This window comes from Ceratotherium simum, chromosome 6 (genome assembly GCF_057802395.1).
Source record: "Ceratotherium simum simum isolate JZ-2026a chromosome 6, ASM5780239v1, whole genome shotgun sequence".
Taxonomy (NCBI): domain Eukaryota; kingdom Metazoa; phylum Chordata; class Mammalia; order Perissodactyla; family Rhinocerotidae; genus Ceratotherium; species Ceratotherium simum.
The window spans coordinates 75,006,370-75,032,870 of NC_141905.1; the positions used below are offsets into that span (position 1 = coordinate 75,006,370).

General features: G+C 39.9%; 1 protein-coding gene across 1 annotated transcript; it reads left to right on the forward strand.

The window, feature by feature from the left end:
- Positions 1–1,027: 1,027 nt before the first annotated feature.
- PNLIPRP3 (pancreatic lipase related protein 3) lies at positions 1,028–26,098 on the forward strand. The gene is made up of 12 exons (XM_087433012.1): positions 1,028–1,046; positions 1,265–1,419; positions 6,300–6,419; positions 7,087–7,218; positions 10,031–10,139; positions 14,608–14,727; positions 14,810–14,932; positions 18,050–18,168; positions 20,580–20,712; positions 22,707–22,818; positions 25,490–25,657; positions 25,930–26,098. The coding sequence occupies exons 1-12, from the start codon at positions 1,028–1,030 to the stop codon at positions 25,991–25,993; spliced, it is 1,374 nt and encodes a 457-aa protein (XP_087289138.1). The 3' UTR covers positions 25,994–26,098.
- Positions 26,099–26,501: the final 403 nt, after the last annotated feature.

Here is a 26,501-nt window from a genome sequence, read left to right on the forward strand (position 1 = left end):
AAAGTTGATAAATCGAAACTTGGCAGTATAAGCACATTCTACATAGATATGGAGGGAACCACAAGATCTGCAAATATCTTTACAAGTGGTTGCCTCTGGGGGAAGGTTGGGTCTGGGGGTAGGCAAGGAATGTTGCTCATCTGTACAATTTTTTTTTTAATGTGCAAACATTTCCTTCATTAAAAATATAATTTTAATTCCTTATCCTCTCTCTTTATATTTATTGTGGAATCTCATTCTTAGCTCATGGAGAAAAAGCAAAATATCCTAAAATTTTGAAGTTAAAATCTGGTGGATTTGAGAGTCAAAGACTTATTTAGTATTTTTTGGTAAGTGATAAAAGAAAATCCTCAATTTCAAGTCTTCAAACAGATCTAACCAATACTAATGAATAATCATAAATTGAATAAGTTATAATCAATTTAATAAATAATAGCAATAAATTGATAAATCAATAATAAATTGAATAAATAATGGTTAAAAATTATAATCCTAATTGAATAAATTAAACTATCCCTCCATAAAACAGCATGAAGTGAAGTTATTTGTTTTGGGGTTTTTGTTCCTGTCTGAGTATTAAATGAAACTGAAAATGAAAGGCCATCGTGAAAGGATAAATCAGAATCAGCAAATGGCAGAAATGATTAAGACTCAGTTTCCCCAAAGCCCCTCATTTTAGAGATGAGTAAATTGAGCTCTGGAAAGAAGAAACTTGGCTAAAACTAGATGACACTTTGCTCTCATTTACACTCTTAGAAAACATATATTGGACTCCTACTGTATGCCAGGCATTGTGCCAGGCTCTGGGGACACAAAGATCCCTTTCACCAAGAGCTTTCAGTCTAACAAGAATAGGCAAAAGTTCAGGGAGGACACAGTATTCCATCTTATGTCTCAGGCCGGTTAATAAAGCCTGTCCTGTTTAATAGTTCATTTCGTCTTCATAACGAGGTTGTGATATTATTTCCATTTTGCAGAGGAGGAAACTGAGACTCAAAAAAGGTGAAATAATCACCCAAAGCCGGGAATGTATGATTCCAAAGCCCGTATAGTCTCATCTGCAGCATTGCAATCTACATGGTCACGGTCATGATATGGGGAAGGGATAAAGAGGGGAGGGGAGAAGAGGGCATTTTTTGAAGAGAATCTCCCTGAGTCAGACTCCTTCAACTTAAAGACTAATTTCAATTAACCCTCACAGTGAGAAACAGTCTCTCTCTGGCCTGGTTGTTGCAGTACTGACACTCTTATCTTTTTGCTGTAGGAAAAGAAGTTTGCTATGAAAGGGTGGGGTGCTTTAGAGATGGTGTACCATGGACTGGGACTTTGTCGAGAGAGCTGGCAGGTTTACCCTGGTCTCCAGAGGAGATAAACACTCGCTTTCTGCTCTACACTAGACGTAATCCCAAAACCTATCAGGTAAGCTGACTTGCTGCCTTCACACATGGATTATTCTAAAATATAAGAGGTAGCTATAGATATAGAAGACATAGATGCAGTAACCTAGTATGGCATAAACTATTGATTTAAAGGCAAATATCTCTTTTTGGTATTATGAGCCAGATTTTTTTCTCGTGTTATTTGTCTTAGTATTTCAATATAAAGATTGCGCTGAATATGTTGTTTCATATGAGGTAAATTTGATATTTCATTTGGTTAATATATTAATTGAAAGCCTTCCACATGTAAGACAATGAACAAGCAACAGTGCCTATTATGTATTAAATTGAGTAAACAAGACAGTGTCTTAAATTTCTTATATTAAGGGAACGGGGTATGTAAACAAATACCTCCATTGCAACAGAAATTATGATCTGTGATCTAAGATACAAATAAAAGACTCTGGAGCACAGTGAAGAAGGGCTTACCTTCCCCTTAGGGGTAGGGATGGGAACAAAGAAAGGCTTTGAGGACACGTATTTGAGGTGTGTCCTGGAGGATGGGCAGGGTTTTTGTAAGCAGAGACAGACAGGGAAATGACATGGACAAATACGTAAAGGAGAGAAACTGTAGAGCATGTTTGATGAACAACAACATGTTGGGTTGGACTGGGGACAGAGAAGGAGTCCTCAAATGTGGAGTTAGTTAGAAAAGTAGCTTAGAGACAGATTGTGGACCTCGTTCCGGTAGAGTTCAGACTTCATCCTGTGAGCCAGGAGGCCCCACTGAGAGTTTTTAAAGAGGCTTTAGGACATTTACTCTGACTGCAGTATACCTTCTTGCCTGGAGCTGGGAGAGCCTGGAGGTGACTGCTAGACCATTTAGTACTGTGCAGTCCAACATGGGAGCCACTAGCTACATGTGGTATTAAAATTAAATAAAATTAAAAATTCAGTTCTTCAGTTGCACCAACCCCATTTCAAGTGCTCATAGCCCCACATGGCTAGTGGCTACCATATTGGACAGTGCAAATACAGGATATTTCCATCATCGCAGAAAGTTCTGTTTGATAGGGTTGAATAGAAAGCTATAGTGCAGTTTGGTTCAGACATGGGGAACTAGCCTGCACCAGAGTAATGAGAGTGAGTGTGATAATAGAAAATTGACATGGTAAACATCATAAACTGTCCTGAGATTTCACATGAGAGATAGGGAGAATAATGGCCCTCTTGTCAGAAAAATTTGGGGTGAAAGAGAATGAGTTAAATTTTGGAGAGATGAGGTTTGGACAAGCTATTGGAGATTTTAGTCTTATTTTGCTTAGCAGACAGTACAGAGCTGGAGAAAGAATTTTGAAAGTCTTTTACCCAGAGGTCAGAGTTGAAACCCAAAAGATGATATGATCTTAGGGACAGAGAAAAAAGCATGATACTAGACCCAGGTGGAGCATCGATATTTAGGGAGCAGGAGGGAAAGGAGCCAGAGAAGGAGCACTCCCAATGCAAGATCATTTCCAGTCTTTTCCTGCATGTATAACCTTGAGGTTTGCTGTCCATCAGACCCATCACACACAGGGCAGGCCTTGCCAGCCAAGACAGCCTTCTGCTCTGCCTTTGCACCCTACAAACATAATCTGATTTGTAGCTGTCTACTTAGCAGACACACACGTACATATGGACACACAACTCTTTACTGAAATATGCCATCTATTCTGTAGATGATGGCACCAGCTAGAACAAAGAAGGAAAGCCCTTATTTTAGGTATAGAGAAACTTATAAAGAAAGTGCCCTCAAAAGTTTGATTTTTCTAACTATCAAAAAGCAGAGAGGAATATTACTCAGCTTTAAAAAGAAATTAAATTCTGACAGATGCTACAACATAGATGAACTTTGAAAATATTTTGCTAAGTTAAATAAGCCAGACACAAAAGGACAAATATTGTATTGTTCCAGTTAAAAGAGGTACCTAGAATAGCCAATTTCATAGAGACAGAAGGTAGAATAGTAGTTACTAGGGTCTGGGGGGAGGGAGTCATGGAGAGTTACTGTTTAATTGGTGCACAATTTCAGTTTGGGATGATGAAAAAGTTCTGGAAAGTGGTGGTGGTGATGGTTGCACAACAATGTAAATGACTTAATGCTACTGAATTGTACACTTAAAAATGGTTAAAATGGTAATTTTTATGTTATGTGTATTTTGCCACAATTTTAAAAAATATAAAGAGAATCTGTGTTGGATACAAACGTTTTGGGGCAACTTCTCTGTCTGTGTAGGACTTTCAGGGTATGTGTGTCCATTAAGGGCTACCTGTATCCCCTGGTCTTGACCCTCAGTCCTCACAGGACTCGTTGGTCCTTTATCCTTCTGCACAGTGGCCATGCACTGAACCTTGTAGAACACAGGTGCTAACACAGAAGGTGATGAAGACCAGTCTTTAGGCGAGGCTAGGCCCTAAAGGCGATGAAGAGAACATCAGAAACCAAGCACTTTCCTAATAAAGAGACCATAAAAACAATGTTCCTCACGTCTTCCCTACTCCCTTCTGTTTGGAAAGAATCATGTGTGACAAACCAGATCTGTACCTGAATTTTGCAATAGTGGAAGCCTGAGGGTTTGCTGTTAAAGGGTTTTTTAACAACAGTGATGATATAGGATGAGTCAAGGTACACTATTGAAAACAAGGAGTGTCCCAGTCTTGACCCACATGCTGTGCTGTACAAATCTGACTGCTTTTGTTTATGAGAAAGCAGAAGTAAACTATGCAATGGTTTAACGTACTTTTCTCTCAGAGGGAGGAATTGTCAAGGGCAAACATGGTGCAATGAACTTGGTCTTCTGAGAGTCATAGGTCGTCTCAGCTACATTTTTGTAAGAATAAAAGCAACCCACTTCCCCCAGGAATTCATGACTCCTTAACCTAGAGGCTCATGCAATCACTAGTGGTGAGGCACGTTTTGCATAATTATGGCAGTTTCTGTGCCTGCAGCTTTTGTCAAGGCTAGAACGTAAATAACTGGTGACTATTTTTGACTTACTGGAAATGAAGTCACCTGGAAAGGAGTCAGCAGTTGTAGAATGGGTTGATCTCACACAAATTAGGCTCCATGACGACTCAAAGATAAGAATATTAAGAGAAAAGGCCAGCTAAACACCCAGCTAAACACTGATACTTGAATGACCCCTTTCTCTGGATAACCTGTTCTGTTCTGACACTCTCTTTAGTTTCTATCCTTGTGGCAGCAGAATCCGAGTTGTCTTCTTTTGATTCATGATGATGTTGTTTGGAGTTTCCCATTTTCTAGGTTAGTATGCCATTTTAGAGTGGTGTGCTAGATTGAATGTGAAGTCAACAAAAATGTTTTTTCTACCTTTTCTACTTTATTAAATTCCTCAGTGGCTTTTGTGACAATGGAGGATGCTCAGATCCCACAATACTTGTCAAATTGCCACTTCGAGGCTTGCTTGAGGTCCCACTTCTACAAACTATTCACATGATGGGGGAAGACTAAACAAATTTTTTCCACTAAATTCCCTCTCCAAAATAGGCTTTTTTGGTGTGGAAACAGGAATGTAGTAGATGTTTAAGGGGCTCTAGCTGGAGGGGAATGAGCACCTGAATTCTTTTAGATGCATAGATGGACAAATATTTTTGCACTTGGATTCCAGTATTTAGCAGAGAAGTGCTTCCTAGAAATCCCGAATACAATTGATTTTATTACCTACCTCAGCAGATCCCACATCCAGTCTGGGCCGTATCAGTCGAGAACACTCTGATCAGATCAGAACTTGAGAACACTCTGATCAGATCAGAACTTGAGAACCCAGTGGTTAAGCACATGACTTCAGAGAAGACTATGTGAATTTGAACCCCAGCTCCAGGACTCATTAGGTGCGGTACTTTTGGACCAGTGACCTGACCTCTCATTGTGCCCCTTCCTAATCTGTAAAATTAGTACCAAACTCACAGTGTTGTGAGGGTTACATGAGCTACTCTATAAAGAGCTTAGAACAACTTCTGGCACATAGACAGATGTAAGCGTTCGCTATGTTCTAATTACTGTGTAACCAACTTATGATTCTCATAATCGCGTGCATACAGTCTTGGAGATGCTTTAGCTAGCCAGCAAGTTGTATGACGAACTGCATATTACTATTAAACACAGGTAGCTAGTAATAGGCTCGTCGTTTGAATTTCCTAAGTATCTAAATGTGTTGCTTTCCAGTTATATGATTCACCATTGTGAAACTTGCTATTTGCTGATTAGAGTCTTCATTTTTTCTCCATAGAATTGGTTATACTTGTGCCTTTTAATTTTTTCTTAATAATGAAATCACTTGCATTCATAGAATTCTAACGTCTGTGAGAATTTGGTTATAAAAACGGTCCAACAAAATACAAGAAATACAAAAGAATGGTTAATGTAATCATGTAAAACTATCTTTAATATGCTGTTGTATTTCATGTAGTGAGATTCTTACCACTATTCCTCTCTTATAGAGTGAGGAGGAACTGCAAAAAAATCTTTTTTGCTACCCTTATAGCATGCTTCTAAGCCTCAAATAAGACAATTCCCATGAAATATGTTGACAACTGTGATGTGCTATACAAAAGTAAGGTTTACTGAAATTCTGCTTGAAACTGACCCAACATTGTCTTACAAACGTTGCCTTAAAACCAAACGTTTTTATTTCCTTTCCTCATGATTAAATATGTATATTGCATTTTATAACGCATTAATAATTTCTTGGTACTTTTGCAACATGTAGCAGTAACTGTTTCTTTGGTAAAAATGTATTAAAGAAGGTTGTTAAAAATCATATATAGCAGAAGACTTCTGAGTAGATTTAGAATAATTCTACTAAATGTTACATAGTTTTGAATTATTATTTTACCTTAATCTCTTTTCACTTGAAACAGGAGATCAGTGCAGTTAATTATTTAACCATCCAAGCCTCAGACTTCGGAACAGACAAGATCACCCGTATGAACATAGCTGGATGGAAAACAGATGGCAAATGGCAGCAAGACATGTGCAATGTATGGTGTGAATAAACTCTTCTTTACACTAGTATGAGAGCTTTATGTTTAACGTGAATGTACTTTGCATGGTATTAATGTGTATTTGTGGAAATCCTCCATTCGGTTATTTACGTTGTCTGTGTTCCAAGGTCTCAAATGAATTATACATTTTCCATTTATTTTCACTTATTATGAATTGCATAGATTATAAAGGGAGCGTACTTTATAATTATTCTTTGCTAAATTCTTACCTTTGACAAAAGATTGAATAGTGTGATCAATTTCTTGTTTAATTTAAGGAAAAAATTTCCAAGTTCAATCCATGAAATTAAGTTTCCTCTCTTATACTCAAGATTAATATACTGCTAATGTAGTAAGCAATTAATTATTTATAAGGCTATATAGTATAAGGGAATTAGGCTGTCTGAATTCATATCATGGTTCTACTTATGAGCTCTGTGATTGTGGGCAAGTTAATTAACCTATCTGTGCCTCAGTTTCCTTATCTGTAACTGAGGATGAAATAAATTACTGTGTACACGTAAAAGGATTAGGACGGGACCTCGCATGTGGTAGGTTTTCAATACCTGCTAGTGTTATTTCTTATCATGGCATCAATTGTTCTGGCATTTTGGCTTTCTTTAATTCTTATTTCTTTAATACTTACAATAAATCTTTGTACCAGGTGTTGCTAAAAGTGGAGGATGTGAACTGCATTAATTTAGACTGGATTAACGGTTCGCTGGAATATATCCATGCCGTAAACAATCTCCGAGTTGTCGGTGCAGAAGTGGCTTATTTTATTGATGTTCTCGTGGTAAGAAGAGTTGATTTTTTAAAAATTATATTTACTTGGTTTTGCATCATAACACCAAGAATTTGGGGCAATTTTATGTTCTTTTGTGTGTGTGTGTGTGTGTGTGTGTGTGTGGAAGATTAGCCCTGAGCTAACATCTGTGACCAATCTTCCTCTTTTTGCTGAGGAAGACTGGCCCTGGGCTAACATCCGTGCCCATCTTCCTCTACTTTATATGGGACACCACCACAGCATGGCCTGACAAGCGGTGCGTCAGTGCGTGCCCGGGATCCGAACCTGTGAACCCCGGGCCGCTGAAGCAGAGTGGAGCGTGAGCACTTAACCGCTATGCCACAGGGCTGGCCCCAATTTTATGTTCTTTTTATTAGCTTATGCAAGTATTGAACATGTGAAATAATAAGCATTCCAGTATGGTAGCCAGAAAAGGGAAGTTACTTCTTGTGAAATAAGTGCCTGTGGTTACACAAAGTGCCACTTGGTGGCAGTGTCCCTTCACAGGCTCCTCACCAAATGTCTCCCTCGGGCCAAGGCTGCTGCCTTGGTCAGCGTGTTGGGCCATCTAGGTTAGATTTTACCACATTGTAAACCTATCCTCAATGATTATAAACTGTTTCAGTCTTCCAAATGCTATTTGTTTAGAGCGTGAAATGCATTTTCCTACAGAAATGGGGTTCTATGGCAGTGAATTAGTTAGGTCTATAGGCCAGGCAGAACTCATTAACCTACATATTTTCTTTTTTTTTTTTTGTGAGATCAGCCCTGTGCTAACATCTGCCAACTCTCCTCTTTTTTTGCTGAGGAAGACTGGCCCTTGGCTAACATCCGTGCCCATCTTCCTCCACTTTATATGGGATGCCGCCACAGCATGGCTTGCCAAGCAGTGCCTCGGTGCGCGCCCAGGGTTCTGAACCGGCAAACCCCGAGCCACTGTAGTGGAGCATGCACACTTAACTGCTTGTGCCACCGGCCCGCCCCCCTACACATTTTCTAAAAGTATCAAATAGACTTCACTGTTTATGAAGGATATACCTTGAGACATATATAAATCTCCAAATGCTCTACCATTATAGAAAGTAATTTCCCACCCTAAAATGCAGTGAAGTAAAATCGAAAGATTTATGACCCTTTCAGATTTCTAAGGAGGGTTCACTTATTCATTCAACAAATATTTTACTCTGCACTTGCTGTGGGCCGGGCACTATTCTAGGCACTGAAGGGACACGGTGAGTGAGATGGTGCTTCTGCTCTGACAGAGCATAGGGACAAGTGCTGGGAAGAACACCCCAAGCAGTGGGATGCAGAGTGCAGACCAGCTCCCTTAGATGGGTGGCCAGGCAGGGTGATCTGGAACCCTGAGCACAGTTAGCAAACAGCCCAGAGAAGGAATCTGGGAGCCAAATACTCATGCCCCCCGCCACACACCTCTCTATCTGCTCTGTCCCTTCTGTCAGGGGAGACTAGAGTGCAAGGAGGTACTTCCAGTGGGTCTTTGTATACAAAGGATGAAACTGGCCTCGTCTCCTCTTTGGAGAAAAACCAGTTGTAAGCTTTTGTGAATTTCTTCATTGATCCTGGGGCCTAAGCTGTGGACTCTTCTAGGACCAGGATATAAATACTAGAGGCTTATAGAAAGCTGGGAAGAGATGTTTGCTGAACCTAAGGGAAAAGTGTTTGCTGAATTAAATGTTCATTGGATTGACCCAGCCACCTTGGAGGCCTAAGGTGAAGAGTAGGAGTGGATATAGGGTGAGGGAGCCCCCTGGGAATAATCCAGAAGCCAGGCCTGCAGAGGGAGCAGCTGAGGAACAGGTATGAGTCTTTTCTCTGCCTCAGTTTCTCTCATCTCATCACAGGTAACTAGGCCACGTCCCCACCTGGATTGGCCCTGGAGCAAGCAGGGGCCTGGGAAGAGGGTACGAGGTAGATGGGGAAGGAGGAGAGAAGGCTGAAGGGGAGGAAGGCTGAGAGCTGATCTCAGATACCAGCCTGTATAGGAAGCTAGGAAAGAAAGCCGAGATTTAAAATGGTGGCAGGAGTGGAGGAAGGGGGCCCTCAGGACCAGGAGCCTTTCCTGGGCAGCTATTCACGTGTAAACGAGAGAGAAAATACTCTTCCTCATAAAGCAGCACATAATACTGTCATTACTGGTGGAAAAAAATGGAACGTTTGATCAAATGACAAATTTATCCAAGTGAGGGCAATTACTTGATTTTCACTATTATCATAAAGAGAGCCTGAAATTTGGATGAAACTGAAAACCTTGCTCCTGTGTTCCCTGGTAAGTTGTGTGTGTGTGTGTGTGTGTGTGTGTGAACTCTTAGTCACATAGTCTCTTTGTGAATATTCTTAAAAGCCCCTCTTTGAAAATCAAAGCCATCTCAGACGTTTGCTAGAGTTGCCTTAACCTGGAGGAAAAAGACACAGGTGAGACAGATAACAGCTCAGGCCTGAGCGGCCTTTGACCTGTGTTGAGGGCGTGCTGGAAGGGTTGGGCCTCAGGAAGGATGGGCACGAGCTGGCAGCCATAGACACAGTCGCTGGGCTGTCCTCTTGTTCCTGAGGACCATGCGGCTCCTGAGTGCGGGGAGAAGAGCTCCGACAGAGGCGTTCCTTCAGGCCCGCCTGATGCTCTCTCCACTCAGCCGACATAGGTGGCTGTGGGGGTCACTTTTTCCTTTTACCAGTCCGTCATGGTGTGAGAGGGAGAAATATGTCAGCTCTTCCTTTATTTTAAGCACATTTAAATCCATTCTGCCTGCTCTTTTAAAAATACTTGTTCTGTTTTCTATTTTTTAAAAAAAAACCCTATCAGAAAAAGTTTGGATATTCCCCTTCTAAAGTACACTTGATTGGCCACAGCTTGGGAGCTCACCTGGCTGGAGAAGCTGGCTCACGGACACCAGGCCTTGGAAGAATAACTGGTAAGCCTGCCCTGGAGTTGGGCCTTGAATCTGTTTACATATTTGTTTACACACAAAATCAAAAATAGTGACTCACCTACACTAAAACATGAAGGTGCTTTCAAGCATGAGTGTGTGGGCACATGTTCAAGGGCCTTCACCGCAGCATTATCTGTGGTGGCAAAGTAATGGAAACTATGGGATCGTCCACCTGTAGGGGACGGGTGAACGAACTGTGACACATTCCCTGCTTTGTGATTCCACATCATTAATACAAAGACTGAGTTAGAGCCCCACTGACAGTCCTGGATGTCCACGACACATCTGGGTGGCAGCTCACCCAGTACACGCTGGCAGTGCTGAATTGGTTTGTTTAAGGGGCGTGCCCATGCCGGTCCAGTTGCTAAAATTTTGAATATTACCCCTGGATATACTGTTAAATCTAAAAATAAGCTGAAGAATAAAGTATACGCCATGAATTAGGTTTTTGAAGATGATAATTAACCATATCTCTTCTCTGCACTCTTTTCCAAACCAACTGAGTCAAGTGGATGGAGATCAAAATATCCACTCCGTTATCGACAAGCTGGGCTGGCCTCTCTCCCCTCTGCATCTCCAACTGACAAGTCAGTCAGCGTGTCCCATGTCTGCATCTGCTTTGTGCCTCTCTGTGGCCTGGCTGCCGTCCTGGTTCGGGTCCTCTCCATCTCTTGCCTGGATCTTGGCTGTCCTTGGCTGGTGCCCCAGCCCAGTCTTCCACAAGCACTGCCAGTGTCATCATCTTTCTCAGCACAGGCCCTGCCACTCCACTGCTTGAAACTTCCCATTGCCTAAAGCTTCTTAGCTTGTCATAGAAACATCTCAGGTTTCGGCGTGTTTTTTCATGTTTCTTTGTCTTTCCACATGCTGTTGCCCCTCACCCTAAGCATCCGCTCTTCATCCTTCAAGATTCATCTCAAATGTTTCTTCCTCAGGCAGAGTTAATTCTCTGTGCATCCCACACTCTTTGCAATATGCCTCTATTACATTTGAAAATACAAATATTGTATCACATGGTCTTATAATTATTTATGCACTTGTTATTCTCAGTAGACTCTGAACTACTTAGAAAGCCTCCCTTGCCCCACCCCCACCCCAGGCCCTCACTTTGTAGGTGCACAATTTCTGTTTGTTAACAAAAAAAAACAATAAACTGCAATTCTGTGTACACACACACAAATGCACACACATATGCTTTAATTTCACTTTTCAATTAAAAATATTTTTTCTAAAAACAGTTAAGATTCCAAATTGGGTTTAAAGTATTTTGCCTCTGCAGTCTCTTGGTATAACAGGCTTTTCCTGCTGAAACTTTCTTCTTTCTCCCAGCTCTCTGATCCCAACTCCAACCCCAGTCCACCGCCACTATTTTTATTTAGGATACTAAAAATTGTATTTTTACTCTGAAGTCGTTGGGTGGCAGAAATTCCCCTTTGCTCTAAGTTTGCAAGCCCAGAGGAAAGAAGAAATGGGCCCGAATTGTGAAGGCAGAACCTCATTGGGCCCACACAGCCTGTGGGGCATTTCAGCCATAAATTAAAGGGAAGAACATCACCGTATATGCATTAAAAATTCACACTGGGTTACAATAAACTCATGGTACTTTTGTCTTCCTTAATTCTTATTTCAAAAATCAGATACTATTTAACTCCAGTTTTTCCTGCCAAGTGAATTATACCGTTGAGTAAATAGAAAACAATAAATTTTTAAAGGCTCTCCGAACGTCCAAAGAATTTATGTCATTTGGATGTTTCAATCCACATTCCTTCCAAGTGATTAGTTTTTGAACAGTCATGTTCCTTGAAATAACAGAACTGAGACCTCAGAAAAGCTGTATAATAAAACCAGTTAAAAACAAAATTAATATGATAGATTTTATGACATGCATAAGTGTCTATGTCTGTGGTAATTATCTGTAACTGGTAGGCAGTTGTCATAAATGACTATAGCATGCGGGTTACTCAGCCGATTCAAACTTTTATTTTCCTTTTATCTATAAGCAGCATCCATGTTTTCCCTATTTGAGAAGAGATTACTCCCTCTGTGCTGACCCACATGCACCCAAATACATACACAGTAATAGATTCAGATCCCAAATGGTTAAGCTCTCGCTCATATGTAGGCGTCACGCCTCAGATCAATTAATATGTTGAACCTAATAGTTCTCCTCCTTCTGTTGACCTTCCTCCTGAGATATCCTAGAACTACACATCCAAGGTCCCCTCTTTCCTGCCTCTTGGAAGGACTAGTTGTCTTTTCTTTTTAACTTTTTATCTAGTTGCCTTGTCCTCAGATCAATATAGTCTGAGGTGTACCTGCTGTATTTGGGTGTGTCTCTGCAGGGCTCCTGACCTCATCAGAAGGCTGTAGCTAATCGGTGATTGCACACTAGCAGGAAAAAAAAAATTCTTCCTAGAGTTGAAGGTTAATTTTGAGATAAATGCTTTTGTCTTTCTTTTAAGCGTGGTTTTGGCAGAAACTGGACTGCAGTGGGTTGAGGAGAGGACGGCCCCTGAGGAGATGCGGCCACTCCACTTTGGAGGAGTTGGGATCTGAGGAACGAGAAAAGCCAGAGCATCAGTTAGAAGGGGCTGTATGGCCCGGAAGGAATGGGCCATATCAGGGCTAATAGACTGAGCTGGGGAAGAGAGCTTGATGAGATTGGAGAACGAGTGGATGAATGACAGAGTCAAGTCTCCAAAGCGGGGATGGGCCTCAGAGCACAGGTGGAAAGATAAAATTAGAGAGGTCAATGAAGCAAACCTACAACCATCTGAACAAAACAGCCACGCAGAACAAATACAGCGGGTACAGCGCAGAATGTGACCCGTCAACGCCACCCACCATGTTGAAATACCCTCTCCTCTTAGCTTCTGTGGTTCTGCCACTTCTGGGTTGTCTTTGTTTTTCTCTGATGGCTTCTCTCTGGGCTCTTGTGCAGGTTCCTTTTCTCTTGCCTCCCTTAGACTTTGGTGTTCTTCAAGGTTCCAACCTAGGCCCCCTTTCTCTCCTCTTCTCATTCTATCATTTCTTTTCCAGTGATTATATTAATTAGAAAAATAAAAACAAAAACCAAATTCTATGGCAGGCTAAGTGTGCTGATACTAAGTGTGCAAAAAACACCCCACACCTGTGGCACGCATCCTCACTTCTCACTCAAGCCACGTTTCCAGAGGGGGCGGCTGCAGCTCTGCTCCACATCCTCTCCATGCTGGGCCCCAGTCTCCACGTGACAGCAAGGAGATCTTGCTAAAATATAAATCTCCCCTTTGGCAAACTTATAAGAGCTGCCCATTGACAGCCAGATGATGTCCAAACTCCTTATCCTGGCTCAAATTACATCTGGCTCTTGCTTACAATGGTATCTTCATTTTTCACCAAATTCTAGAACTCTACACACCAGTCCTTGCAAACTAGTGACAGTTTCCCAACTGTGCTTAACTTTCTCATTCGGAGGCCACCTACATCCTCTTTCCTCCCCTGGGGATGCGACTGACCCCGTCTTTACCCTGGCTGACTCCTCTGGTCTCTCAGATCTCTACGTGTATTTCCCATCCCCAGCAGAGGCGTGTCCTCATTTCCCAAGACTGGGTTACAGGTTGCTTCTCTGTGCCCGTATAACACCTATGCTCACCTCTGTCTCTGCACTGGACTGAGGTGCCTTCCCCACAAAATGGAAAGCTCTTTGTGGACAAGGCTAGGACTTCATCCTCGTATCTGAGTGCTGAACTTAGTTCGTGGGACATAGTAAGTGCTTGATAAGTAATTGTCAGATGTGTAATGAGTGGATATGTGAATGGTCATAGCATTTTAGAGACCTGTAGATATTCTAGCTTTATTTTACTAGGCATTTGAACAAGAGACAATGGGCTAAGAGTCTGGACACCTGGGCTCTTTGTTCATTTTCCCTCTTACATATGGTGGCCTTGTCAAGTCACTTCACTTCACTGGGCTTCAGGCTTTTCATTTGTAATATAACGAAGTGGAACTAAGTGAGCCTTAGCTGAGGATTATGATTCCATTGTGATTCTATTATTTTAACTATGTTGCCTTATAGATTCATCTTTACATATTGAAGAGCGCTTATGTTTTATTTCTATTTTTTTTGCATACAGATGTTTCCTTCGAGATCATCTGCAATCTGTAACCTTAATTGTATATATGGTAGTCCATGTACAGACTCTAGAATAGCCACTTTGATTTTCCTCACTTCGTTAGCTGTTTGGCACTGTCTAGACACAGTCTTACTTGTGTGCAGGAATCTGACATTGCAACCTATACAGACCTGGCATTTATATACTCAGCTTGTATACCTGTACTTTGTCCTGAGTGGTGTTTCACCTATATAAATCATATAGAAGAGAATACCTTGCCTTTACCATCTATCCTTCCAAAATAACAACACTATTGATGTACTCTTTTATATAATAGACATTATGCTTTTTCCTAGGGTTGGACCCAGCAGGGCCATATTTCCACAACACTCCAAATGAAGTCAGGCTTGACCCCTCGGATGCCAACTTTGTCGATGTTATTCATACAAATGCAGTTCGCCTCCTCTTTGAGCTTGGTAAGTTTTTAACACAAACAGAAGCTACACTGAAGCTAGAGGAGAATTTTAGAAGCATTTATTCTGCTTTTATCTATTTCAGGTATTGGAACTATCAATGCTTGTGGTCATCTTGATTTTTACCCAAATGGAGGGAAGCACATGCCAGGATGTGAAGACTTAATTACGCCTTTATTTAAATTTGATTTCAATGCTTACAAAGAAGGTAAATACTTTCTAAAATATGAAGGCTACTGTTAAACATTCACTCAGCTCCCTCCTTGGACAAGATCCACATCCTTTTGTATATAATATAATATAAAAATATGTTTTAGCCCAAAACACAAGTCGCAAGTATGAAGCTCCCACTAGTTGTGAGATCTGCAAGGTTCTACAGACAGAATGTCTAGCATATTGTATTCACTCAATATAAATAAGGAGGATGTGTTCATTCATCCAACAAATATGTATTGAGTGCTTACTATGTGCCAGGCATTATTTTAGGAACAGCAGTTGTAGGAATGAATACAAAAGACAAAAATCCCTCCCTTATAGCTAATATTCTAATTTGCTAGAAAACAAAAAAAAACTAAATGCTAAGGAAACAAAATAAAGCATGGACTGGGAACATGATGTGTTGGTGACAGTGGGGGTGGAGTAAGGGAAGGAGATTTTTGATAGGGTGGCCAGGGAGTCCTTTCTGAAAAGATGACCTAAAGGCGTTAGTCTTGTGGATGCCTAGAGGAAAGGCATTCCAGGCTGAGGGGTGGGGATAGCAAGAACAAAGGGCCTGGGACAGGAGCCTGCATGAGGTTCATGGCAGTGAGGAGCCCACTGTGGCTGGAGTGAAGTGAAAGGAGAGTAGTAGGGCATGAGGTAGAGAAGGAACAGAAACAGAGAGAGATAATACAGGGCCTTGCGGATAATGGTAAAGACTCCAGCTTTTACTCAAGTGACATGGGAGCCATGGGAGGATTTTGAGCAGAAGAGAGACATAGTTGGGCTTACTTTTAACAGAATCACTCTGGATCACAAAATAAATTAATCACAAATTAAACAAATAGTATTTAACCTATTATAGTAGTTTCCAATAATAATAATACCTATAAGGCAGTTATAGGGCACCAAAAAGTTATTATTTAGGAATTATATTCCTCCATATTTTTATGTATTATCATCATGTAAATAGTGAAATACATCATACATAATATAACACTACTTCATAATATAAGAATGATGATATGATAATAAATATCTGGATGATTCTAAATATCTCACCACCTGATCCCATGTGGTCAGAACATCTAGATGATGTAATTATTTGATCTTCCATTTGGCTGTTGTAGAGGAAAGATACACAGATCACGACGTTGAGAATAGCTCAAACTTCCTCTTCACTAGAGATAAATTACAAAGTTTTAACATTTGTTCTGAAAGAATAAATGTTATTAGAAATATCTATTTGCGATGACTACTTAAAAAAAAACTGGTGAATCTACAGATACTCAAAATGAAAATTAAAGCCAATTCCATCTAGTACAGATAAGCAAAATTCATTCAAAAAAGGCCTGTTATAAAACTTATTTCTCTTATTATTTTCCATATTATGATTTAAAATCCTTCTGTTAGGATAAAATATAGATCATAAGACTCCTTTACATAACTATATTAAGTGTTATACACAGAGCATTTGAAATTCTGTAAGAATTAATTCAAGTAAAATACATTTATCATATGCTATCTTTTTGAGACATGATAAGATTTCCTACAACTTTATTGGATTAAAAGCACATTTATCATTCATGTTAAGTCTTTATATGAGTTTTAAGACTTCAAGATATTCTATTTTACATTATATTTATTACTAAGAAACCATTTACTTTTAAAATTCATAGTTCCTATATTCTAATTAAGCATCTTGTCTAAATCACAATTAGTTGTGAATATAAATCTGTATATAAAAAGAGCTGATGTAAGAGAAGTCCTCATTAAAAAAAAGATAATGCCAATTATTGATCTCTGCTTCTATATTGCATTTCGGAAATTGTACTATCTCAGTTATCTATTGCGTAACAAACCATAGTGGCTTAAAAGAACAATGGTTATATTGCCCATGGTTCTGAGGCTCAAGATTCAGGCAGAGTTCTGCCAAGATTCTGCTTTGGGATGTATCCATTGGGATAACTCATGTGATTGTGTCTAGCTGGGGGCTGAGCTGGGCTAGGCTGGGTGGGAAGATCCAAGATGGCCTTCCATGTCTGGGATCTTAGTACTGGTTCTCCTCTTCAACTGGTCTGTTAGCCTTCAGGGCCTCTCTCCCTAACCAGTTAACCTGGATTTCTTAATATAGAGGCTGGGTTCCAAGAGAGCAAGAGTGGATGCTGGAAGGTGTCTTAAGACCGAGGCCCTGGAACTTGCACAGTTTTAGTTCCTCCACATTCTATTGGTCAGAGGAAGTCACAAGACTAGCCTGTAACCCCGAGGGTAAAAAAATAAGCTCCATCTCTTGAAGGGAGGAATAGTAATATGATATTGCAAAGGGGTGAGGACCTAGGAAGGAGTGCTTCACTGGAGGCTGCTATTATAGAATAATGGTTTCCTATGTGTACTGAAACCCAAATCCAGGTTCTCAAAGATCAACCAAGCTGTGTAGGTCATTGGAAGAATAGTCTATGCCATGCATTAAAAATGTTCTTATGTAAGGTAAAGAGAGCATAAATGGCTGGACTGCTATGAGAACTTTAGACTACACAAATGTATTTAGATCTTGTTTATTATTACAATAATCCTGACTATTGGTGGCAATAATGTTATGCCTGACAATGACAGAACTAATTTGTCTTTAGCATTCTTTATAATACCTCTCACCTGTCACAGCTTACAGCTCAGCTGAAGGTGTGTACAGGTTAACATTGCTGGCTGTTTTGTGATTGAATAGGAGGGAAGTCAGTCCTTCCTGCAGAAACAGGGAGACAGAATTAATTGGTCTGAGTTGGAGACACTGTGTGCACAGGGATGCTTAAAGCTCTAAGTGCTTATGTCAGAGATCCAGGAAGTGTTGAGGATGTTAGTGTCAGAGCACAGAGTCACCTAATTTGCATTTGTTTATTTACCCTGCTTGAATGTCCCATTAGATTTACTCAAAGCTACTTTGGCACAAAGAAAATGATATTGAATATTGATAAAAGTTGTGCAATATCCAAACCCACATGCAAGGTCTGGCTGTCTAGACCCAAGTCAAGAAACTGTCATTTAAAGTTACTTTTTCCAAGAGATGGTTCATACTATCAGTTATCAGTTAATCAGTTCGCTGCTATCAGTTAATTGGAAATTGTTTTCACAGAAGTGACTTCCTTCTTTGATTGCAACCATGCCCGAAGTCATCGCTTTTATATTGAAAGCATCCTCAATCCTGATGCGTTTATTGCTTATCCTTGTAGATCCTACGAATCTTTTACAGCAGTAAGTAAAGCATTTTGCAGTGGAATTTAATTAGCAAGTCATTTTTTAAAGCCAACTAAAAATTAGGGCTTTGAGTATGTGGCAAAAAATGCATCTGCCATTTCGGGAAATAATAGATTCTTTCTGTGCCGAGTACTGAACAGTAGCTCGGGTTGCTGAGGGGCTTAAATAACTGAACCAACTATTTGTATTCTGGTTGTTTCAGCTCTTTTGAAGATTATATCCAATTTCGCTTTTTTGGCCATTTGTTATGCAGTAATTAGATGCTACTGTGTAACAGGCAAAAGTCCAGGGCAAAAATTTTTCTGTGTATATATTTTAAATGTCATCTTCAAAGACGCCCTGAGAAGTCTGAACCAATCAAACAAATTACTATTTACTTGGAACATGAAAATTATTCTTTTAAAATTTAATTATTTATACAGAGCAGAACTAAGGCATAGATAGCTCACAGGAGTTCCACACACATCAATATGTGACAAAATACCAGATCTGATTTTGCTTGATTCATAAAGCATGCCGTGCCAGATCTGAGCTAAATGTGTTTTTCACTTGGTTATCACCATGAAAAGGAGGATGAAAATCTATTTTGTAGTGGGAAGTGGAAAGATTTTCCTTCTTGTGCTTTAGAGACCTAGTTCCCTCTTTTATCAGGGTAGAAAAACGTGGGGTTTCCAGCCAAAATTTATTGTAAGTAATAGCACTTTGTGAATAAGTGCAGTGTTGGGACAGGAATAAGCATTTCCCTCCTGTTACAGAGCAAGGTGAGTGGAGGTCGTCCGGCCGTCTTCTCAGTTTCCTGAGTCAGTTGTCCGTACTCATAATGTGCTCTGGTGAACTGCCGTTCTCAGAAAGCTTGCCAGCCAAGCACTGGCGTTTCTGCCTATAACCGCCTTCCCCACCACCTCTCCCTTCTCCTGGCCCCGGATGTTGCTCTGAGTGGCTAAAGGATCCTTTACTATACTAAAGGCTGGCCCTCAGAGTCACGGCGTATTCAGAGATAATGGGGTTCAATCTGTCTGATTGGAGAAGCTTAGGCTTCTGTGCCCATGGATGCTAGTTATGGTTACAAACTAGAGAACCTCGAGTCAATTTCCTTGATGTATTTTATTGTACTTTTACCCAAATAGGCAGAAAAATAAAATAAATAGAATAGAATAAAATAAAATAAAATAAAATAAAATGAAGAGGGATTCTTGCACTTACTAGCCGTGCAACACTGGACAAAGTGTTTAACTTCTCTGTACTTCAGTTTCCACATCTGCAAAAGAGAAAGGAAAAGCATTATAATAATTAGGGACTTTGTGAGGATTAATTGAGTTAAATGCACATAAAGTGCTTAGAACAGCTCTTGGCATAGGGTAAGCACCCAGTAAATATGAGCTAAAAATAGAATTTTAAATGGGGTGTTTTACTATAGTCCTAGCCCAAATGTCCATGGTTTATAAATCTAAAAGTTCAAAATCTGAAATAGCAAATACTCGCACTGTGCTACCCAGACTTTTTTTAAAGTTAACATCTTGTTAGTTAGATTTTAAAACATACAGATAAAATTAAAGAATTGAAGTGCCTTATATTCCCTCACTGCTTCCCCTAAGATAGAGTTTAAAGTGAATCAGATATATATATGAAATAAATAGCAGCATGCTGTAAGTATCTTTCTGGATTTGCTTTTTTTTTTTTAATTTTATAAATTTGAAATCTATGGTGATGTATGTAAATGATGAAGTAAATCTATGTATTTACTTTCTAGGAATTAGCCACAATGTATTTATTCATTCCCCTACTAATGTGAGTTTTGGTTGATTTCAATTTTTGTTATTAAAAGCAATTCTGCAATAAAGACCTCTGCGTGTCTCCTTATGTACTTGGGTAGAAGTTTCTTTATGGCATATAATAGAAGTGAAATTGTCAAAAGCGTATGTGCATTTCTGTCTTTATTAGACATAACCAAATTGCTGTCTGCAATGTCTGTCCATTTATATTCGCAACAGAAGCAAATGAGAATCCTCCACTCCGTGTCTTCACCAGTACTTGGTATTGCCAATTGTTTTAATTTTTGCAAATCTGCTGAGTATGAAATTGCATGTTGTTTTAATTAGCTCATCCCTGACAACTAGTGAGATTGAGCATCTTTTCACATAGTTATTGGCTATTTGAGTTTCCTCTTCTCTGGATTGTCTCTTCATATCTTTTACCCATTTTTCTAATAGGCCATTTTTCTTTTTCCCTTCAGTTGTTTTGTTTTTGAAAACAGACACTGTGGCCTGTTAGGCAACTCAGTCAATTTTAAATGCATGTACTTTATTTAGATTCCAAAGAGTTATTATAGTTTAGTAACATACCATGAGTTTATTGAAGGACAACATTTATAATTACATTTCTAATTGCCTCTTATTTTCTGTCACCAGGGAAATTGCTTCCATTGTCCCAAAGAAGGTTGTCCAACGATGGGTCATTTTGCTGATAGATTTCATGTCAAAACTGGGAAGCCTAATAGATCATATTATTTTTTAAACACAGGGGCTCTTTCCCCATTTGCTCGTAAGTATTGTAGCTAAGTTTTATTGTAATGCTTTAAGGTACTTATCTTTAAAAATTCAGCAGTTTTTACTGAGTGTCTACTAAATAACTGGGCATTGGGCCAGACTTTGAGGATGCAATGAAGAACAATACAGTGAGTTTAGGCTAGTGGGGAAGACAGCAAAAAAAATCTGAGTTTCGATTTCAGATCTCGGGTAAGAAACTTTGTGTTAGGAAACAAAGGAGGAACTTCCACAACCAGGTCAGGGGTTACTTCTGAGGGAAAGCAATTTCTAAGCTGACTCCTGAAAGATGAATAAGAGGGAGAAGGAAATGGGGGTATTCCAGGCAGAAGGAAAAGCTTATGTGAACTCTAGGAGGTAAGAGAGCAGAAACTGCAAGACGATCCTCCTGCTGGGACTACAGCGACCAGGAGGAGAGTAATATGAGATGAGGTGGGAGAAGTAAATTGGGTCGAATAATGAAATTGTGTGCCATGTGGGGAGTTTAGGCTTTATCTTGGGGCTAAAGGAAAGCCACTGAAGGGTATTATCAGATTGGTTTTTTGAAAAATCACTCTAGTTGCTGCATGGATTATAGAGGGACAAGATGGAGGCTGAGTGACCTGTTAGAACTGTTGCTGCCTCACCAGCATATGAGGTGACGGATGTGTTAACTAACCTTATTGTGGTAATCATTTCACAATGTATGTATATCAAATCATCACGTTGTATAAACTTATAAAATGTTATGTCAATTATATCTCAATAAAGCTGGGAGAAAAAAAGAGAACAGTTGTTGTAACAATCCAGACAGAAAGGCAGAGAGAGATGGAGAGATGATTAGGGGGTAGAAACAGAAAGGAACCTGGTGAATGGATCTGAGGAATGCGGAAAAGCCAGAAATCAAGGATGATTCTGGCCAGGTGGATGAAGTGCCATTTGCTGAACTTGGCAACACAGGAAGAGAGGCTGGTTTCGAGTAAGTTGATGGGCTCAGTTTCTAACATGTTAGGTTTGAGATGCCTTTAGGACTTGGGAGTGTGCATGCCCACGAGGCGGTTGGAGATATGGCCCTCAGCCTCTGGAGATTGCGGTGGTCTACAGATAGAGATTTGAGAGTCACCCCGTTAGAATGGTAATCAGAGCCATGAAAGTAGATGATATAATTACCCATGAAGAGTGTGTCAAATAAAGAGACCCCTGCAAAAGAGACTGAGGAATGAGCAGAGAGAGAGAGAGAAGACAAATTAGTGTGGAGTAGTAGTCAAAGGAGCCAAGGGAAGAAAGAGATAAGAAAGGAAGGAAGGATGCATTCACTGCGCTAAATAAGCTAAAAGATCAAATGAGACAGGGGCCCAAAGGGCTTGTTGGATGAAGCACCAGTTCAGTCATTGAGCTTGGGGAGAATAGTTTCAGTAGAGAAGTGACGGTGGGAGCTGTATTTCCTTTCTTTTCTGTTTTTTTAAAGTTATTTTATTGAGGTCATATTGGCTTATAAAATTGTGGAAATTTCAGGTGTACATTATTATATTTCAGTTTCTGTATAGACTACATTGTGTTCAACACCAATAGTCTAGATTTTTGTTTGTTTGTTTTTGTTTTTGTTTTTTTGGTGAGGAAGATTAGCCCTGAGCTAACATCTGTACCAACCTTCCTATATTTTGTATGTGGGTCTCCACCACAGTATGGCTTGATGAGTGGTGTAGACCCATACCTGGGATCTGAACCTGCGAACCCAGGCCGCCAAAGCGGAGCACACCAGATTTAACCACTGCACCACAAGGCCAGCCCCTAAACTATCTACTTTTGGAAAACTAAAATTTATATTATTTTTAAATGTAGTTTTTTCAGCAAATTCACTCAAACAATCTAAAGTTGTATTTTTTCTTGAACATGAACAGCCTTGTTTCACTTTAACCTTGAAAGTTGCATTTACATTAAAGCGTCCAGAATGTCGTGCTTTTCACATGTATTTAACCCTTCATTTTCTCTCCTTTTTTTCTTTATTTCCAGGTTGGAGGCACAAATTGTCTGTTAAACTCGCTGGAAACAATGTCACTCAAGGGACCGTTTTTCTCCGTGTGGGTGGAGCAGCTGGGCAAACAGAAGAGTTAGTGTTGGCCAGGTAGGCAAGGACCAGGAACTGGCAGGTAACAGTGCTGGGCACTTGGTTAGACCGGCTCGTGAAGCAGCTCTGTCTCGTCTTTTCCTACAATACTACAGGCTATCATGTTATATTTGACTTTTCTTTTTACTTCATGTTTTCCAGATATAAAATAGAAATCATAATATCTATTTTCTTTGCAGTTCCAGCTACAAACAGAAAATGTTACATAATGATAACATAAATATACAGATCTAGATAGTAAAGCAAGTGGAAAAAAAATGGCAGTGAACAAGACATATTTTTAATCTAGTCCATTAGTAGTGTACAAATTCGAGCATATATTTTTGTTTGTATAGATTACAAATTACTTATGAAATAAGACATTTATATCAATTGCCAAATTTCTAATAAGCTTTCTCAGTAGTACCCACAGATACAGGACATGTGTCGGAACAGACAAAAGTAGGAATAATTTGGTAGAGACATTCACTGTGTATCTTGGGCTAATGTTCCCTTTTTTATTGAATTTTCCTTAATCATTTCTTTGATCAGCCTAACCATTTTTGTTTTACATATTTCACCTTCATTGTTTAATTCTGTAATTCATTTCAGAATTAACATTCTCCACACTAATTAGATGCTACCTTTTTGCAAACTGGTGAATGGATTAAATGTTTTGCCTCTGGGATTTCCAACGTCTTCAAATCCTAGGCAGAGGCATGACAAGCAGAGATTTTGTGGTTATTTTGCCAGTTGAGGGATGCATCAATCACTCTGGCAGAGTTTGTGCACATCATCTTGCCTTGGTGCAACTGCTTATAATACGGGTTCAGTCAGTGGTTGTCTGGGTCCTGGTTAATTCACAGGCTCCAGCCCATCTTTCTAGCCATGTCCCCCACTGTTTGGCTTTATTCATCTTTGGTTCAGCCAGATTACAATGATTGTTTCACTCAGCATTTGATAGATCCCATCCTTTTCTCCCTTCCTGACTTCACCCACGCTGTTCCTTTCTTCCAAACACCCTTCCCTATCTTAGCAGATCTCGTTTCCACCTGTTCTTCATGTCTCCATTAAGCTATTCCCCTGAGACCAGTTCAACACAATTGTGTGCCTTTGGCACTGAGGCCCCCAGGACACTGTGTGGTTTGTGCACTGCGCAGAGGCACCTGGCCAGGGGCCGGTGGGGACCAATAGGCAGTTCCTGCCCCTTTTAAGATTTGTGAAAATGTTTTGACATCTGTGTATTTCTTTTGCTAATGTCTAAAGAAGCTCTTTGTAATGTTGTTGCATGGTGAACCCAATCCTCTTTTAAGAATAATTAAGCATTTCAGGTTCACAGTAAATGTCTCAACTTGAAATGAAGTCCGCTAAATGAATTTGTATGCTAGTCTATTCATATTCAGTCAAGCTTTAAGAACCTGGCTTCATTGTAGATTATATTTTAGTTATTTGGGCTTCTAATGACGCTGTCATGAAGGACTGCACCGTGGGTGCACTGAGTGAAGGCAGTTCATGGAGCGCCAGGGAGATTATCCCTAAGAACCTGGAAGAAAAGTTGCCTTCTGATAATGAAGTCAATGTGTTCTACATGTAATAGACTAAGACAGGCCCTAGGAATAGTAACATTCATTCATTCATTCGTTTAACAAACGTTTAAATGCCTACCATGTACCAGGAAATGTTCTAATTGCTGGGGACACAGACACAGGTCCTACTCTCCTGGAACTTATCTTCCAGTTAGAGGAGACAGACAATAAATTAACAAAGGAACAAGGAAATAGCAGGAGTAAAGAAATCTCATTTGGCCTAATTTTGGCTTGGATAAAATATGCCTTATGCCTCAAGATAATCCACTTTGCTCTATTGCCCTGCTCACCAAAGCATCTTTTTTTTGTGTGTGTGAGGAAGATCAGCCTTGAGCTAACATCCATGCTAATCCTCCTCTTTTTGCTGAGGAAGACCGGCCCTGAGCTAACATCTATTGCCAATCCTCCTCCTTTTTTTTTTCCCCCTTTTTCTCCCCAAAGCCCCAGTAGATAGTTGTATGTCATAGTTGCACATCCTTCTAGTTGCTGTATGTGGGACGCGGCCTCAGCGTGGCTGAACAAGTGGTGCGTCGGTGCGCGCCTGGGATCTGAACCCAGGCCGCCGGTAGCGGAGTGCACGCACTTAACCGCTAAGCCACGGGGCCAGCCCAAAGCATCTTTTGATCACTAGTTTGGTTGCCCAATTCTTTTTATACAGATAAAGAAGGACTAGGGAAAAAAAAAGAGAACATTTTGGTTAATATAAAGGAAGCATTTCCCATTGTCAATTGATAAACACGCTTCTAGTTTATAGATCAGTTTTGTGTGAATTTCGTCCATCATTGACAGTTTGATCACTTCCTGGTGTTAATAAAATCTGGTTTCTGATTCTACAAAGCCAAGACTAGATCTTTCATTATGGAGAACTCATCAAGATAATGCCTCTGTAGGCATCCCCTGAAAATCAACTCACCCTTCCTTCAGGCTTCAGAGCCACGCTGTTCTGAGATGCTGATCAACGTGAATGGAAAGAATAAATCGCCTACAAGCAGATGCCAGCAAATGCAACTGTCTCTTGCGTGATATACACGCAGATGTTGTCTTCCACTTCAACCTTGTGAATACCCGGGGCAAACTTACAAGTCTTGTTTTTCTGTTTACAGTGGAACACTGCAGCCAGGCATGACGTATACCAAATTAATTGATACCGATGTTAACGTTGGAAACATTACAACTATTGAGTTCATTTGGGAGGAACATTCGTTTGAACATTCTCAGAACAAGTTGGGAGCAGAAATGGTGACAGATAGATCTGGAAAATATGGATATGAGTAAGTATTATTTTTTCCTTTGCTTTTTCAAACATGGTTTAAATTTTATAAATGGCATTTATAATCCACATATAATTTGAAATTTGTAACCAGTGTGAAAATTTGTACACCTTGAAATATTGCCATTAAAGAAAAGGAAATGTATTTTAAAAATCAACACTATATTTGCACAGGTGTTTACAAAGTAATAATTACTCATGAAGAAGATCTACCAATGCCTTTTTCCCCCTGGAATCATATTAATATCATTTTTTTCCCTTTAAATTTTTCAGATCTACCTTCTGTAGTCAAGACATTATGAGACCTAATATTGCCCAGATCCTGGAATCATGCTAATCCCAGATATAGTTTTGATGGATTTATTTAATGGAAGCAATGAAAAAAAGAATCTCCTTCCAGTTGGTATCCAGACCAAACTTGGCCTTTGTAAGTGAGAGAAAAGTACAGTTGTTGTTTTCTTCTGTCTATAATGTTTTTCTCATTGATAGACTTTTACATGTGTCTTAAAAATAGACTGAGCCCTGGCATAGAGTACAGTACTGTAATCTATAGGAATCTGGACATCAGTGACAAAATAGAGCTATGTTGGAATTTCCCTGAATAAGAGGAGGTGATGCAAGTTACAGTGGTGTAAACCCACTGGGCAAAAGTTAGACTCTGTCTGGTTGAGTTTTTGAAGTACATTTTGCATATTTCCAGGTCAAATAATCATTTTTTTTTTTTTTTTTTTGGTGAGGAAGATCAGCCCTGAGCTAACATCTGCCAATCTTCCTCCTTTTTGCTGAGGAAGACTGGCCCTGGGCTAACATCCATGCCCATCTTCGTCCACTTTATATGGGACACC